General features: G+C 42.3%; 1 protein-coding gene across 5 annotated transcripts in view; it reads left to right on the top strand.

Moving 5' to 3' along the window:
- The window catches only part of limch1b (LIM and calponin homology domains 1b), a 49,029-nt gene that overhangs the window by 17,292 nt on the left and 12,976 nt on the right, over positions 1-18,761 (top strand). For 3 of the 5 annotated variants that reach the window (XM_058061147.1, XM_058061142.1, XM_058061131.1), the window contains exons 3-8: positions 234-303; positions 2,936-3,042; positions 6,120-6,150; positions 9,645-9,755; positions 10,163-10,361; positions 14,623-14,881. In XM_058061147.1, coding sequence (XP_057917130.1) covers positions 234-303; positions 2,936-3,042; positions 6,120-6,150; positions 9,645-9,755; positions 10,163-10,361; positions 14,623-14,881 — 777 coding nt within the window. Of the gene's footprint in view, positions 1-233; positions 304-2,393; positions 2,799-2,935; positions 3,043-6,119; positions 6,151-9,644; positions 9,756-9,912; positions 10,081-10,162; positions 10,362-14,622; positions 14,882-18,761 lie in introns of those variants that run through there. The other 2 variants (XM_058061166.1, XM_058061158.1) reach the window with 2 other exon arrangements.

Below are 18,761 nucleotides of genomic sequence, written 5' to 3'. Positions count from 1 at the left end.
TAATTTCTGAAAAATCGTGATATTGCGAAGGAAGACTGTATGCATGTTTATTTCTGCATGTTCCCTGATGCCGTCAATCAAAACTGAGGCCTTTCTTTTTGGTAAAATCAGAATTTTGTTATCAGCTTTTATGGCTGATGCAACACAGGTGAACCTCATGAAATCAATGTAAAATGAATCATGTTATGATTATTGTTTTTTTTTTGTAATTCAGCTTTCCTGCTTTTTGCCAGGTTATTGAGCTCCATTAAACCCGGCTCGGTGAAGAAAATCAACAGACTTCCGACACCCATCGCTGGCCTGGTGAGTTGTTTATCAGCCATGTAGATGATATACAGCAGAAGGAAGTTTTTCTGGCAGTATATGATCAAAATGTTAGTGCAACATTTGTAACGCCATCATATCACTTAAAGGGGAGTACACCACTAACATGGTTAACATCTAGTCACAAGATTGGCTTCATTGAACATCCAGCAATGTTCAGTAAGGTGAGAATGTAATAGAGGTGCAGGTGAATAATAGCCGAACATTAGGGGCACCGGATATTTGCATCATTGCATGACACCATAGATAAACATAAACAAATTTGGGTTGGGCACAACCATCATGGCGTCACTAATAGCCGTCAATGAGCCTTCCCATGTTTGGAAGTGAGGTAAACACCCAGCCACGTTCCCCACAGGCATGGTTCCCACCGCAACAATAACAAGTAATTATCCTGTTACACTCCATTTTGCTGAAACGTCATTTCACTACTCAACATTTACTGTTTGACTTCTGAACATTTCTAATTTGTCGCTGGGACAACATCAATACTCAATGGAATACACCTGAAGGAAATATGTTATTCTTTCTTGTTGGGTTCATGTTTTAAAGAATAGAAATAATAGAACTTTATTATAATATTAAACTTCCCGTGTTTTTTTTTTCTCCAGCTGGCTGTAATTAGAGAGGTGAGAAACAAACAAACAAGAGTTCTGCTGTTATCTGGCCCGTCATAATAAAACCCGGGCTACTCCCCCTTCCTCTTCCTGTTTGGGACTAATGGGAAAATGAGCCTCTGAGGAATTGGGGCTGTTTTGTAATTACAACGGCTACCTCAGCGCTCTGGCAGCTCGGCCGCCGTTAACAAGTCGCTCGTTTTACGGTGTGTAAGCATACCGGGGCAAATACCCCTTTCTCTGCTAGTGGTCGTCCTTTAGATGATTAAGAAGAACTCCAGAAAACTCTCGAAAATCAGTCGACCAAGGCCATCCACCAAGGCCCCAGACTCTTGCTGTCATGGAACCTTTATTACCAACAGGAAATTGACATAACAAAACTTCATAAACAATTAAGAATTGATCAATACACATGAATCAACTGAGCTCAACTCAGCTGTCAGTCACGGCTTTGCATTCGACGCCCAGTTTCCTGTGGCGCTGGCCTACAAATTTGCAGCGCCAGCTGGGAGAGCGGAAAATATCCAGTATATGGTTATGAAAATGATGCGGGTGTTAATGTGTGGGTGGTGTTGCCTTACCAGTACCGGAAGTGGTCACTTTTTGCTCCAAATAAAAGCACCGTAACCGTAAGAATGTCGCAGGGTTTGTTTACATCCAATCAGGATCATTTATACACCAGCTAATGCGTACATACTACTAAAGCACAGGTAGGGAACCTATGGCTCGGGAGCCAGGTAGGGCTCTTTTGATGACTGTATCTGGCTCTCAAGCATTTCTTACCACAATAAAAATGTATTTTTGCTAGCATTTTAAAGTAAACCATGACAGAAATGACTGTTGAAAATAATATTCAAAATCAACAACTTTCTTATGCATTTTAATCCGTCCATCTATTTTCTACTGCAATACGGCCGACCATATCTATCTTTCCTGATGATATTTTCCAGGTCAAACACCAAAACTCGATTATTACTGGGTAATGCGGTAGTCTCGGTCATTTAGATGTCAACATGTAAATATAAACTTTCCTCCTTTAGTCAAATAGTCACCTAGCTAAAGCTGCAGAACCAAGCCTTCTGACGAAGATGGCCAAAAGAAAGAAATACATGTACGGAGTATGGTGCAAAACCATGCAGCAGCAGAAGTTGTATTAATGGCAACAAGTATTTGATTTATTATTAGACACTGCGCTGCTCACGAAAGTGTGCTGGCCACACCCCATTAGCGTGGGGTAGTGTGCCTGGTCTATACAATTAGAGCCCATTATATATAAAACTGTTGGTCTTGCATAAAAATGCACACATTTTATTGCATTCAATGTTTAAAAAAATGTATATGGCTCTCACAGATACACATTTTAAAATATCTGGCCTTCATGGCTCTCTTAGCCAAAAAGGTTCCCGACCCCTGTACTAAAGGATTGAAATTGGACTTTGATACTTGAATGAAATAATAAATACGGTATAATCTTATTGTATTTGTGTTTGGGTCTGCAAGAAACGAGGGTGGAGAGAGGAAACGGTGACACCCCGTGATGGAGAGAGAGAGAGAGAGAGCGTGCGGAGGGCTTTGAATGACAGAAAGCAGGAAACAAAAGAGAGCGAGAACCTGGGAGCGGGAGGGAGAACACGGCTCAGATTGCGACCTGTAAAGATTTAAACGTAGACAGGAAGTTGAGGGAGCGAGAAGGAGACGGTGGACACAGGGTGTGAAAGGCGGAGAAGACTTGGTGTCGCTGGAGAAGCAGCAGGTGAAGGAGGAAAAGTGTTTGATGGGAATTCAAGGAGGGGAATTGGAAGTCGTCTGATTGGACGGGTACACAAAACCAGCTGGTGTCGGGTTTCCGTCCAGCAGGTATCCTGAATTTCATGTTTGTAGGAGATAAGTCTGGAAGTAACCTTGCTTTTATTTCTTCAGTATGTATCTTACTTACTGAGCATGCTCACATTGACTCCTTTTTGTCCCATTGTGTGTGTGTGTGTACTGTGCAGGACAACCTTAGTGTGTTTCTGCGTGGATGTGAGGAGTTGGGACTGAAGGGTTCCCAGCTATTCGACCCCGGAGACCTCCAGGATACCTCCATACGGCCCACTGCCAAGTGAGTCTCAAAGATCTGCATTACTGATCCACAGGGTTATGTCATGGCCAAGTCCCCCAGGAAATTGTACAGGAACTCCAATTAATACCCCTCCAATTAATTGACGGAGGCGTCTGTTGCAGGCGCCGGGTGCGTGATCTACAACATCAAATAAGTCAGGATGCATTAAAAAGACTCATTCAAAATATGTATATTTTCCACACTCTGGTGTTAAAAAAATATTGTAGCATTGCCAAGGAAGTCACAACAAAGAGGCTGAAGAGCCACATGGAGCTCCGGAGCCACAGGTTGCCGACCCTTAAATGGAATATTGTGCAAACCTGTCATGGATGGAAAAACAATGGCTGACAGCTAGTCTCCTCCTGACCGCGTTGCTTGGTAACTCATCCAAACGTTAGCAGATGCATATGTGCATGCGTGTTGTCATCGCGCCCGCCGGCAAGGTGTCTTTCACAACGGGATCTTAAAGAGGAACCCATCAGAAGAGCGACCTGACTTGTTCTGTCAAGACATGGAATTCTTTGGTGACACTGACACGAGTTCCTTCTGCCTTTTGTACACTAACGTCAACACTGGCTTTTTTGTTTCAGCTCAGCTTTAATCACACGCTGTGTAAGATTAGAATCCCTGATATCACCTGATGTTTGTCAAAAAGAATAGGACATTGATGTCATTGTTGTGCTGCTATTTCCTCTGCTTATGCAATGGTTGTCCTGCTCGGAAGACGCCATGTTTTTGTGTGTTTGCTGGCTGAGGGACGCTGTTTGTTGAGATTGTAGTGATAAGTTTCCTCTGCCTGATTTATCAAAGAAAATTCCTAACAAAAGTCTACTTCTCAGATTGAGGATTGGGATCCAGAGCGTGAAACCACATCCCCTATACCCTATACCCTCATTCAATACAGTGGATTGTTATAAGATGATTGATCCCCTGCTAATGTTGCTGTTGGTTGGGCTTTATTGAAATGGAGCATCAAACCAAGATGCTGTGAGGCTTCTATATCAGATTATGACAAATTAGTGAGCTTATTGTCAAACACTGGCATTTTATGCCGTTTTTGGGTGCTTCTGGGGCCCCTTTTGAGTGTGAGGTTTCCCCTGGTTTTTTGACCAGAAAAAGTACATTAGAAGCAGGTTGAAAAAAACTAAAAAAAAACGACATACTAACCCCTTACGTTTTTTGGCAAAAATCACCGCCCTCAAAATCTGGCATTTTATGCCGTTTTTGGGTGCTTCTGGGGCCCCTTTTGAGTGTGTCTATATCAGATTATGACAAATTAGTGAGCTTATTGTTTTCCCTGCACATTCTATAGGCGTATGTTTTTTGTCAGAAATCACAAAATTCAAACACTGGCATTTTATGCGTTTTTTGGGTGCTTCTTGGGCCCCTGTTGAGTGTGTGTGAGGTTTCCTCTGTTTTTTTGACCAGAAAAGTGCATTTGAAGCAAGTTGAAAAAAACTGAAAAAAACGACATACTAACCCCTTACGTTTTTTGTCAATCACTGCCCTCAAAATCTGACATTTTATGCCATTTTTAGGTGCTTCTGGGGCCCCTTTTGAGTGTGTCTATATCAGATTATGACAAATTAGTGAGCTTATTGTTTTCCCTGCACATTCTATAGGCGTATGTTTTTTGTCAGAAATCACAAAATTCAAACACTGGCATTTTATGCGGTTTTTGGGTGCTTCTTGGGCCCCTGTTGAGTGTGTGTGAGGTTTCCTCTGTTTTTTTGACCAGAAAAGTGCATTTGAAGCAAGTTGAAAAAAACTGAAAAAAACGACATACTAACCCCTTACGTTTTTTGTCAATCACTGCCCTCAAAATCTGACATTTTATGCCATTTTTAGGTGCTTCTGGGGCCCCTTTTGAGTGTGTCTATATCAGATTATGACAAATTAATGATCTTATTGTTTTCCCTGCACATTCTATAGGCGTACGTTTTTTGTCAAAAATCACAAAATTCAAACACTGGCATTTTATGCCGTTTTTGGGTGCTTCTGGGGCCCCTTTTTAGTGTGTGTGAGGTTTCCTCTGTTTTTTTACCAGAAAAGTGCATTTGAAGCAAGTTGAAAAAAACTGAAAAAAACGACATACTAACCCCTTACGTTTTTTGTCAAAAATCACAAAATTCAAACACTGGCATTTTATGCCGTTTTTGGATGCTTCTGGGGCCCCTGTTGAGTGTGTGTGAGGTTTTCCCTGTTTTTTTGACCAGAAAAGTGCATTAGAAGCAAGTTGGAAAAAAATGAAAAAAACAACATACTAACCCCTTAGGTTTTTTGTCAAAAATCACAAAATTCAAACACTGGCATTTTATGCCGTTTTTGGGTGCTTTTTGGGCCCCTGTTGAGTGTGTGTGAGGTTTCCTCTGTTTTTTTTTACCAGAAAAGTGCATTAGCAGCAAGTTGAAAATCAAAGCAAAAAAAATAACCACATACTAACTAACCCCTCACGTTTTTTGTAAAAAATCACAAAATTCAAACACAGCCATTTTATGCCGTTTTTGGGTGCTTCTTGGGCCCCCGTTGAGTGTGTCTATATCAGATTATGACAAATCAGTGAGCTTATTGTACATTCTATAGGCGTACGGTGGAATCTCAGTTTTTATTGCAGCAAATATGTCTTTTTTTGTACACTGTCTTTGTTATCATACGGCCCAACAATGTGTCTAACAAACCAGTCAAACAAAGCATCCTTGTGTTGGGGTCTTTGTGAAGAACGGATAGTGGTTACACTGAATATTAATATAACGTATACGACTAATAATGCAATCATGCTTCTGCTTGGTTATGGGAAGTTCACAACCGAGACGTATAGTATAAATAAATGCATACGTTTAAAGCAGTATAATCAGTGTACTATGACTGAGCTGTCATAGGAACAGCAGGTGGGATCCATGATGCTGTTTGGGTAGTTATCACACTCAAGAAGATGAACAGAACATGATGTTTCTTCAATTCTTCTATTGTAGGTTCATGTGGGCGGGTGTGCATTTTCAGACTTTCAACTCTTCTTATGTAATACGTTGAATGTGAAGTTTCTCACTGTTTTCCCCTCTTTGTGTGATTATCCGCAGGGGGGGCGACTGCAGCCGAAAGCTCAAGAATGTAAGTGACCCCTCGATCCTCCTCGAATCACTCTCCCCCCCCCCCAATGTGCAGTACCGGCGTATATATGGCAAGCTCAATGGGATACACACAGGGACGATCTGGCAGCAGATCCTCCACAATACACCCACACTCAGCCAGCACGTGCTGTTCTACTGCAGTATATATGGATTCAGTGGCATTAAGAGATATCACTGGGGTGGGTGTATGTGTGTGTCATAATAGCGTGAGACACCCGCTGACACCGATGAGACAAAACCAGTACAACGATACACATCAACCTGTTTGTTTATACTACTTGTCTGTCAAAATAGCACTGAAGCCGCAGAAACCACGCAGCTCCTGGCCCACTTCCAGTTGCTGCTCTGATATCTGCATGTTTTTTTCTTCTTCTTATGCATTTCAAGGAGACCTGTGCTGATTTTACCGCTTTTAGTGCTACACATGAATTTTCATAAACATGTGGACACCTTCTCCTAATCGTCCATAGGTATGAATGTGAGTGTGAATGATTGTTTGTGTATATGTGATCTGCCATTGGACACCTCTCACACATCCTGGCACCTGTAACTTTTTTTGGCCCTATGGCGGGTTATTTAGCTAGCTAGCTAATCGATAAAACGTGCACTATACACCGTAAACCAGAATATGTTAGTAGAACTCAATAAAAGTGGTTCATAAAGTCAAACATTTGAGTATAACAGAGCTTTAATATTTGGAGTTGATATTAGATATACTTTTTTTAAATTTGGGGGTGAAAAGAGAAATAGCTTTTTTTTTTTCATTCTCTCTGCCGTGCATTCTGCATTCTTTCATTTTCATTTCTCATTTCTCATTTCAACTCTTTCCATAGGAAGAAGGCGTGCATGTGTAACCTAATTGATTCTTGATTCTTGGTTTGATTTATTCATGTTTAATAGATTCTTTTTTACTTTTGAATTAACTAGGAGTTCATTATTTTAAGTAGGTTACACAAATCTGCAAAAAGTTCATATTAATCAAAAATGACACGTTAAATAAACTGAAAAGACAGATAATGCAACTGGCAAGTAGAACTTTTAAGAAAATTTTAAGTTAACTATACTTATACTAATTCATTATTCGGATTTACAGTGTCTTAAGTTGTATGTAAACTATGTATTTAAGTTAATCTTACTTAATATAGCCATAGTTCAATTTAATCAAAACATATTAGTTAAAAGTACTCAAAATGGAACAACATGTTAAATGAACTTGACATAATTAAGTTATTAAAACCTTTTTAAGAACTTTGAGTATGCATAACTTAATTTATTTAAGTACTTTGAACATTCTGGTTTACAGTGTAGTTCAAAGACTGTGATGTTGACTCAAATCTGTGCAGAAAACTGAATCATACTAAAACCGAGCCGTACAAAGAGTGCTGTTTGACTGCAAGTGCATGAATCAGTATTGTATTATAATGATGGCTTCCTGGGATGAGTCAGTCATGCATGTTGCCGTTTCTCCGAATGTGGTCAGCATTCATTGTCGTGTGCGTGAGTGAAATAAGCTCATTAATCCACACTGGGCTCTGCGATGGAAGCCATCCCAGCGGAGCGGGGTGTTGACACGTAGGTAGTCCAATATAGCCGGCATCTTTGCTGACAGTGCTGAAGCCGCAGCTTTGTGTCATCGCCCATTCGGGATTTTTATCCATTTTGCATTTTTAACTCTAGGAAGCTCAGTCACTGTTGCTGTGTGCATTGTGTTCTGCTTCCACACATGGTCAGTGGATATGATGAATGGCTTGCTCAATCGTGTTAACCAATTCGGGTCTTGGAGCTTGTCACAGTGAAGAGGGGAGCTTTCCTGGGCGAATAATGTCTGGGCCTTGTCATGTTTGTGCAGGCAGCCACAGTAAACACGGGAGGAAACCACCTTGGGTTGCTTTGTGTTGCAAAAAGTGAAAGGCCTTCCTTTAATCCGGCATCGGGCTGTTTAGTGGAATAGTGGAAGGAAACCGTTTATTCATTTTGTACTTTGGCAGACTTTACTCAGGGGTCTCAAACACGTGGCCCACGGGCCAAATGTGGCCCGCAGGACACTAGTTTGAGGCCCCCGCCTTGATACGAAAGTTTAATGTTAGTGCGGCCCGCGCAAGTTTGATATAGATGCTGTATGGAATCATGTGCCCAGAAAAAATGATTACGTTTGATTCATGTTCATGTTAAAGGTTAAATAACTGTCAATATTTATCCTCCCTATCCGTGTGGAAGTGGTAAGTTTTTGGCTATTTAAGTTTAAAGGAAATAACTTGAAGGCTACCGTTTAGGTCGCTAGCTCTCTAGTTAGCGAGTTAGCATGCGTCTCAATACCCTGCAGTTGCGCAATATGTTGTAAATAAAAAGAGTATAAATGTGACTATAGTCGTGTTTTGTCATGTCTACAGGGCTCTAATAATGCTTTGTTCATTTTAATCTGAAAAAAATAATTTGTCTACCCACCAACTATATGTGGTTTCTGATATTCTTTTAGCTGTAGCTGCATTTGTTGATACTCGGCATGCTAGGTTTGCTGACTTTTGGCAAATGTTTTGGCTACTTTTGCTGATATTCTTCCAAATATGTGTGCTGATACTTTTTGAGCTATGTTTGCTGACACTCTTTTGGCTACGTTTTAGCTATATTTGCTGATATTCTTCCAGCTGTAGCTGCATTTGTTGATACTCGTCATGCTAGGTTGGCTGACTTTTGGCTACATTTGCTGATATTATTCTAAATATGTGTGCTGATACTTTTTGGGCTATGTTTGCTGACACTCTTTTGGCTACGTTTTAGCTACATTTGCTGATATTCTTCTAGCTGTAGCTGCATTTGTTGATACTCGTTATGCTAGGTTTGCTGATTTTGGCTACGTTTTGGCTACATTTGCTGATATTCTTCTCGCTGTAGCTGCATTTGTTGATCCTCGTTATGCTAGGTTTGCTGACTTTCGGCTACGTTTTGGCTACATTTGCTGGTATTCTTCTAAATATGTGTGCTGATACTTTTTGGGCTATGTTTGCTGACACTCTTTTGGCTACGTTTTAGCTACATTTGCTGATATTCTTCTAGCTGTAGCTGCATTTGTTGATACTCGTTATGTTAGGTTTGCTGATTTTGGCTACGTTTTGGCTACATTTGCTGATATTCTTCTAGCTGTAGCTGCAGCTGTAGCTGCATTTGTTGATCCTCGTTATGCTAGGTTTGCTAACACTTTTTGGCTACGTTTTGGCTAAATTTGCTGGTATTCTCATAACTGACCTCTTTTGGCCACACAAGTGACAATAAGTGACAATATTAAAGCACAGACGTGGCCCCTTTATCACAACTCTCTACAGGTGCTATTTGAAATTACGCTGGTGTTTCTGAATGGGATTGTCCATGTCCTTTATTGTAAACACTGCAGATGCTTTACTTAGCAATGATAACACACACAAAAGCACGGAGCATCTGCGGCAGTAATGTGCAGCCCCTTTGTCGCCATGTGTGCAGGTTCTAATCACCATTTACTGGCTGGGTCGGGCTGCCAACGGCTGCACCTCCTACAACGGGCCCACGTTGGACCTGAGGGAGTTTGAAGGCCTGCTGTCACAGATGCGAAAGGTATCAGCAACTTTAATAAGGTGTTATTGTGTCTACTTGAACGTGCAACACGTCAAAGACAAATCACAGAATTGTTGTTGCACAACAAAAGGAAACGAGACGCCTTTTTTTTTTTTTTTTGCTAGACAGGAAAGGCCTTTCCCCACCTTCCATTAGCAGCTCAGATATTTTTCAAGCATAAACAGTGGGAGGGAGGAGCCAGTCTAGGGAGCGTGATCGCATGTGGATGAGGAGCAGAGAAAGTTAGAGCAGAGATGCTTTGAATAGAAGAGGATGTTTATAAATATCAGGAGATAGAAATATTCCTCAAAGTATGCTTGGCCAGGTAAACGTTTCAGTCTTTTTACATGTGATATGAATGCATTGCAAGTGTGATTGACGGCGTCTTGACGTGTGTTGACATCAAGGAGGCGGAGGTGGCAGAGAGCCCCCAACGCAGCATCCGGGACAGCGGCTACATCGACTGCTGGGACTCCGAACGCAGCGACTCTCTTTCCCCGCCACGCCACGGCCGCGAGGACTCCTTTGACAGCCTGGACTCCTTCGGCTCACGCTCGCAACAAACCCCGTCGCCGGACGTCCTGGTGGCCCGCGGCAGCAGCGATGGTAGGAGGGCACACCTACACACACACACACACACACATACAAACACTATAGTGTAGCTCCATAAAGGTGCACTGTTGTGCTCTGATTGATGTCATTTTAGTAAGCAAGCACTTTTTGATAGGCGCACAGAGAAAAATGAGGCCCATTGTGTTTGTACAGCCTTGCTACTGTTGTGAGGCCCTGTGCTGAGCATTGTGTGTTATTGCAAGGCGACGCCCAGTCACAGTTAAAAGGCCTTTTCAATCATTTTAAAGGCTTTTTTTTATCCATGCAGATTTAAGATCTTCACTTCATCATTCACTGAGTAGTAGTTTGTTGTTTTTGTGGCAACTACAGTAAACCTCGAATATATCGGATTCAATTGTTCCCACTGGTTTTGACTTCCAGTCTGCCCCCGACTCAACTCCCCTAAGACTGGAACGCATTTACAGCAACATACATAAGCAGTCTTATTAATAAAATGTCCCAAATTGCTTATTTAATCGACTATATTGGGGAATAGGAGTGTAAATGTGTAAATGTGGGGTGTTATTTCATGCCTAGAGCGCTCTAATGTTATGCAGTAAACCTCGGATATATCGGATTCAATTGTTCCCACTGGTTTTGTCCGATATAAGCGGAATCCGTTATATGCGTATACCGGAAAATGTCCGTTTTACGCATATATCGGATTTATATCCGGTATATGCGTAAATCGGATTTTATCCGTTATAAAAAGGCACTTCCTTGACTATGTTTCCAATGTACCTGGACGCGCAGGCAACGCTGCAAACGCTGCAAATGACGTCGTATAGCGGCCTGTCACGATTCGGCGAATCGGAGCGCCACGATGCGGCCATCCGATATATGCGAGGGAAATTTAATGGAAATGCATTGGAACGGGACTGGAGATTTTGTCCGAAATAGGCGAAATCCGTTGTAAAAAATCCGATCTATGCAATGAATTTTTATTGGAAATGCATTACAGAAAAATCGGTTCTTTTTTATCTGTCCGTTGTGAGCGAATTTCCAATATATCCGAGTCCGATATATCCGAGGTTTACTGTAGTTTAAAGGATGAAAAAGCTACTCAGCCACTCTGCCACCTCTAACACCCGACAGAGGGATGAATTATTTCATTTCTGCATCTTCATGTGCAGCACAAACGTCAACAAGAAGAATCAGACGTGCGTCATGTCGAGGCTTGCGTGTTGCAGCGTTCCCTGGCACCTCTCTATCAGCAGGGGGATAATCCGCCCCGGCCCCGTGACATCCAAACTTCAAGTGTTTCTGCCTTTTTTTGGAACCTTTTGTTCGCGCTGCAGGTGTTTCTTTTCTTCAAGTGTTGATTGAGAGGAGCGATGGGACTCGAGAGAGCCATGAAGTCACTTGAGTTGAGCACTTGTTGGTTTTATTTAGGAACAGTTCAATCCGACTGAGATGTGATGACAACAGAAACTTGCAGCTTTGGCTTTTGGCTATGAAACAAAGTGAGAAATTAGCATAAGTAGTCCCATGTTCCTGTCTAATTCTTACTATACCAGGGGTGTCCAAACTTTTTAAAGGATTTTTTTCCTCATATTATTTTGACGTTATTAGGATGACATTACAACTTTTTTTATCTTAATATTTTGACTTTTTTCCATTTTTGCGGTTAATAATTTTTTTTATGATATTTTTAGAGTGGGGCTGCACGGCGCACAAGTGGTTAGCGCTCAGACCTCACAGCTAGGAGACCAGGGTTCAATTCCACCCTCGGCCACCTCTGTGTGGAGTTTGCATGTTCTCCCCGTGCATGCGTGGGTTTTCTCCGGGTACTCCGGTTTCCTCCCACATTCCAAAAACATGCTAGGTTAATTAGCGACTCCAAATTGTCCATAGGTATGAATGTGAGTGTGAATGGTTGTTTGTCTATATGTGCCCTGTGATTGGCTGTCCACCAGTCCAGGGTGTACCCCGCCTCTCGCCCGAAGACAACTGGGATAGGCTCCAGCACCCCCCACAACCCTCTTGAGGATAAAGCGGTAGAAAATGAATGAGTATTTTTAGAACAGCGATCGAGTGGTTAGCGCGCAGACCTCACAGCTAGGAGACCAGGGTTCAATTCCACCCTCGGCCATCTCTGTGTGGAGTTTGCATGTTCTCCCCGTGCATGCGTGGGTTTTCTCCGGGTACTCCGGTTTCCTCCCACATTCCAAAAAGCATGTGATTGGCTAGCCACCAGTCCAGGGTGTACCCCACCTCTCATCCGAAGACAGCTGGGATAGGCTCCAGCACCCCCGCGACCCTCGTGAGGAAAAAGCAGTAGAAAATTAATGAATTAATGAATTTCTAGAATATGCTGCGGGCCAATAAAAAAACAGTCGGCCACAAACAGACCCGGGACTCACTTTGGACACCCCTGCATCATATAGTGTAGATAAATGAGAGAATGTGCCTGCATTCTTGTGCCCCCATAACTCCACCAACACACTGCCAAACGCCTTCTGTTGTGCGTGCCCACATGCAATCCAAATGTTAAATGAAGAGCCAGGTTGGAAAAGCTTCTGGATGGAAGCAGTCACTCCTGGAATGCTTTGAACATCGATGATGATGATGAAAAACGGCAAAAAAAAAGGACGTGGTTACTTGACTGGGTTTGATACCGTCTGCTGTGTTCTTCAACTGGCCAAGGATTGCATCAGAAAGTCAGGAGACAACGTACAAACATGTTAGACCACGTGGATCCTGTTCATAGATCTATTTTGGTGTGCAGCCATCACTCCTGTATCCACAATGTTGGAAATCCGGGTGTGTTCCTGCGTCCTCACCATTCCCACCTTAGTCCAAAGTTGACACGGACCCAGGAGTCAGCAACAAGCGTGACGGTGCCCGGGCAGGAGTCCTCGCTCAGACCAGGTTCTGCCCCTGTCCTGACCTTTTTTGACAAAGCTTCGGGACAATCGGGCTCTGTAAACCGACCTCGCCCCGACAGCAATTAGAGGACAGACAGAAGAGTTTAATTCAATCTGGGAACGAAATTCTATCTCGGCAACACGCCTCTGCCCGCGCCAAGTATGGACAGTCGATACAGTGTTGGTAAACGACCCGCTTTGTGTTTTGGGGGACTTGTTTCTTTGGGAAAGACCACTTTTTTTTTGTTTTGTTTAGAAAATGAAGTCAGCTAATCTGGAGTAAATGATTATTACCCACGGTGCCATCTATTTTTCCGTGTTCCTTTTCCTGCTGTTGTCTTCATATCCAGTAACCACCATCCATAATATCCCATGGCAGATGTTTCACCATGGTGCCTTGTGGTTCTGACCCAAGAAAACGCCCCCGAACCTTTCAGCGTTCCCATATGTGTGGACTCCCCCTCATCCATGTTGGAAGCACATGCCATTATTCATTCATTCATTCATTTTCTACCGCTTATCCTCACGAGGGTTGCAGGGGGTGCTGGAGCTTATCCCAGCTGTCTTCGGGCGAGAGGCGGGGTACACCCTGCGCATGCATAGCAAACAAAATGAATATAGTTGTAATTAATGGTATGAGAAGTCAAAAAACATGTGTTGCCTTAACAGCTGAACTGGACAATGAGTTGTCTGCTGGAAACAGGGTTATTTGTGGTTGCGTGTTAGATTCCTATACCGTACGTCACATACATTCAAAGAAAAGCAGTACATGTGCTGAACATCTTGCAGAGGGATCCGTTGAAGCAGGTATCTATGACCTGGCGTTCGAGCGCATTCAAGCACGCAGCGCTAAATACCCAGCTAAATGGAAGGCCGCAGTGAGCGCACGCCACAGGAATGGTAAACACGACGTCCTCATCACGTCTCTGCTCCGTGTTTACCTTGAGGATTATTATGTAACCTCATCTCAAGGGGGGGGAAGAATTTTGCGGGCAGGGAAAAGTCCTTGAGCCACTCCGCCGCCAATCCAGGTGTCGTCGACTCGCATATTAAACATCGGATGCGACCACGGCATCATAATCATATTCTTTGAGGAGATGCATGTTATAATGTCATTTATGTGTGTAACAAACAGACACGGTGATGATTTTATATGCTGATAAAAGGGTGGCTTTGTATGTTATTAAGTGATGTCATGCACTGCAGATATTTTTAGTGTGCAAAACAAAGTCACCCGCCACTATAATTATGCTTTCCTTCACCTGTGTATATTGGAATGCATGAGGGGAATCCCAGATACGGAGGTCTGCTGCAACATGGCGGCCTACGATTACGCAATTTGATCTCTCCTCTTAGAAGGCAACTCATATCTCTCCTGCACCCAACAGGCCGCGGCAGCGACTCCGAGTCGGACGGCCCACCCCACAGGAAGACCCCCGACATCCACAAGGATGACATGCTGGCCCGGCGGACCTCCGTGAGCGAGCTGCGGACCGCCATGCCCTTCAACCAGTACCTGCCCAACAAGTGCAACCAGAGCGGGTATGTGCCGCTGCCTCTGCGGAAGAAGAAGAGCGACATGGAGGAGGGCGATCGCAAGAGCTGGAGTACGGCCACCTCGCCAGTAGGAGGAGAAAGGCCTCTGCGGTACGTGCACCTTGTCAAATATTCATGAAATATTCACCCTCGGGCATGTTGCACGAGATTTCATTTTTTTGTTTCATACTAAAGCCTTTCCAAGACGAGAAATGTTTTGGCAGGGAATTTGTCTATTAGCATATTTTAAAGTGTACATGTACTTTGTGGCCAAATTGATTACCTTCCCTTGAGATACATGTGCTTGGAGATTGAAAAAAACACTCTAATATATAATATTTTATATATATATATATTGTTATATAAATATAATATATAATGATGATAATAATAATCTGCAGGTGACTTGTATACAGTGGATTCTTGGATCATGTCCGGATTTAGACTTTTTTTGTACTGTTATTCAAATTTTTTTTACTTATTTTTATATATATTTTATTATAAAATTATTATATATTTATATTATTATTTTATATTATATATTTTTAATCATTATTATTAATAAGACTGTCCAATTATTATAATAATATATTATTTAATTATTAATATAATTTAATGTTTCATTATTTATATTATATAATATTTTTATTTAAATATAATATATAATGATGATAATAATAATCATAATAATCTGCATGTGACTTGTATACAGTGGATTCTTGGATCATGTCCGGATTTAGACTTTTTTTGTACTGTTATTCAAATTTACTTATTTTTTAAACTTTTTATATATATTTTATTATTATAAAATTATTATATATTTATTATTATTATTTTATATTATGATATATTTTTAACTTATTTTTAATTATTATTATAATAAGACTGTCCAATTATTATAATATGATATTATTTAATTATTAATTAATATAATAGAATTTTTCATTATTTATATATTATACTATTTTTATCATTATTTTCCCTCATAATATTTTGACTTTATTCCCATAATAATGTAACTTTTTCCTGTTAAATTATGATTTTAAATATGCCCCAATGTGCCCCATCCTAGCCATGGGCCATGTGAAACACATCATGTAACTTTACCACACAGACTGCATGTGTGGAAATAGACACTTACACCTATACTAAGGCATGCTGGGAAGCCCACACGTACACTCCCTCAACCAGACCCAGCATGTCTTGCAGGTTAAATGTTGTGTTACTTATAGATTGTAGATTCCACGCCTTTTTATTTGAATTTGCACCACAATGCAGTGGATTCTTGTCCCCGGGCCCCCACGCCATTCATCCTGGGTCCTTTTTCCATAATCCTGCTTCCGCAGGCAAACAGCATTGACCGTAAACATAGCCTCCCTTGGCTGTGGCAAGTAATCCTAGCAAAAACAGGCATGGACCAGCACAAGTCAGACCTTGTCTCGGATAGAGTTCAGGAACGAGGACACGGGACCCTCCCTCAGGATGTCAGGAAATGAGCACCGCTTCCTTCGCTGACCGTGATCTGACAGCTGCACACTTTCTGCCTCACCGGCAATCGTGTTAGAGGTTCATCGCCGTCCGACAAACAACACCTCCGGAGGTGTTTAAGTTTGCTCTGCTCTCCGCAGTTCTTCATCTCGCTCATGCTCGGAGGAACTCTCTCACCGGGTAACAAGTCCCGTCGACACATGCGGGTGCAGTCTTCCTGAGGAGGCCGCTTCGCCAGCGGGAGATGCCGTCACTCGTTTAATCGCGGGCACACCCCTGACCCCAACCGGAGGCATCGGCTTCCCATGCCCCCTTCTTCCTGTGTCTGCTGCCATCACTGGCCGACGGAAAGGGAGTGCTCACAACGACACTTTCTCGGATCGAGATTTTCCAGCAACGTGAGGCGCCCCCCCTAACTCATCTTGCAAGCACGTTGCTCAAGGAAGCACCCGGATCCATCTGCATGTATCTTTTCTTATTTCCATATGCACAATCAGCACCTGAACGCAACCTTATGTTGGTTTTACCACTGCGGTTCTTTCCACTTTTTACAAGAACATCTCATTTTCTCTTGTGGTGTCAACACAAGCGTACTAACGCACACTTGTTGGTGCTAAATCTGTTTCTACGACCCCATTGAGAGACTGGCGGGCAGTTTTGAGGACGCCACTTTCCCACGAGTGTCACACGAGTGCGTCACCTGTCACACTCATGCATGCATCTGGAACGATGTCAACGTGAACGGGCCCCGCACTTAATCACAGAGCGCAGTCTTTCTTCAAATAGCCATCTTCTACTTCTATCTGGTCTTGCTTCAGCGAACCCCCCCCCCCCCACCCCCCACCCCCCTCCCTCTCTAAATTTAGCTTCTCTCTTGTGGCGATCGACTGCAGGCCACTCTTTATCTCACACCCTTTGGAGGCAGCCTCATGAAAGAGACTGAAGAGCGTAATTGGAGACGCACGTTATACCGTTACATGTCGTCGGAAATTCAAATAATAATAATCTTTCTGCTGAGATTTATCATTCTGGTTGGTGGGGTGGGGGGGCGCTGCAGTCAAAACATCTTGTCTGCTGTGGCTGGGTGTGGATAAGGCTGCCCTCTTGTGATTATTACAAGCATCATCATAAAGCCTTAAATCTGGCATGCATCATCCTCATCTAATACCACTGTGTACCACCGTGTACCACCGTGTACCACCGTGTACCACCGTGTACCACCGTCACTCGCAATAATCCACAGTAACGTGCCTTAGTGCTTGTGTTCATGTCTTTGTGATTGTGTGTGTGTGTCTCTCCATGCTCGCCGCGTCCTGACAGTGTGTCAGGTGACCCACAGTAAGTCGTCCCATCGCCACTGCTGCAGGGCCTGTGCTGCAGTGCACCGAATGTCATCCGCTTACCATGTGGGAACATCTGCCAACTCTTTTATGAAAATAATGCGTCCAAGTAGAGTGTCCTTGTCGGCTGCCTGAGTAGAAACGTGTGATTATATCAGTGCAGTACTGTGGTTTTGGCAAGGATGGGACATTTGAATTTTTCTTTCAAATGCTGTGTATTTTTAGGGAAGTGGAAAAGGATCATTCCAAAATATTAATTCCAGGGGTTCTCATTCAATCTAATTTGGGGGGCTGAGTGCATCAAGTATTCAGTCACAAGGCTCCTACTACAAGCATTGGAGGAGAATACATTTCTATCTTAACTCTAAATTCCTAACTTTAGCAACGTTTTACTCAACAAGTGCCGCAAAGCATGCTGGGAAGCCAGAAGCACTCCCAGCGACAATAATGAAGCAGATGTTACCACATGAAACAAACTTCATGGATCTGTGTCAGAGGTACTCGGTATGTCACAAAAGCAGGGGTGTCCAAACACTGAAGGCCACATACTGACAATTGGAAGGGTGCGTATGCACAGTACTTCTACAGTATATACTGTACTACAAGAAAAAAACTGTATCTCAGCTTTGTGCTAAATGTGGAAAAGCCTATAATTAGTATCGACTTACCTCTTGGCCTTTTTGTTGCCCCATTTTTGCCCTTTTTTGTTTTATGAATACTTCACTTTCCTCTAAAATAATCTTTGTAAATAATATTCTGTAATATCCTTTCATTTTCTCATAATATAACTTTTCTCCAATTAAATTTTTCCCATAATAATACTATATTTTGTTTTGTTTCTCATACTATTATGACTTTTTATGTAGCATATTTCAACTTTATGCCACTAAAATGAAATAATTTTTCATCGTAATGCTACGATGTTGTTACAACTTTGCCTTGTTACATTACAACATTTAATTTGTCTAAATATTTGGACTTTAATTCTTGTAAAATTACTGATTTTTAAATGGAATTTCTCATTGAATGATATTTTTAGAATGCGCTGCGGGCCTCAAATGGGCCGGACCCCGGACTGCACTTTGGACACCCCTGAATTAAGGCTACTGCATATCGTATATTGTGTAGTTTGTTTAGTTTCCCTTATTGTCCTGTAGAATGAA

This window comes from Doryrhamphus excisus, chromosome 2 (assembly GCF_030265055.1).
Source record: "Doryrhamphus excisus isolate RoL2022-K1 chromosome 2, RoL_Dexc_1.0, whole genome shotgun sequence".
Lineage (NCBI taxonomy): Eukaryota > Metazoa > Chordata > Actinopteri > Syngnathiformes > Syngnathidae > Doryrhamphus > Doryrhamphus excisus.
Note: the sequence above shows the minus strand (reverse complement) of the source record. Positions and strands in the feature narration are given on the sequence as shown.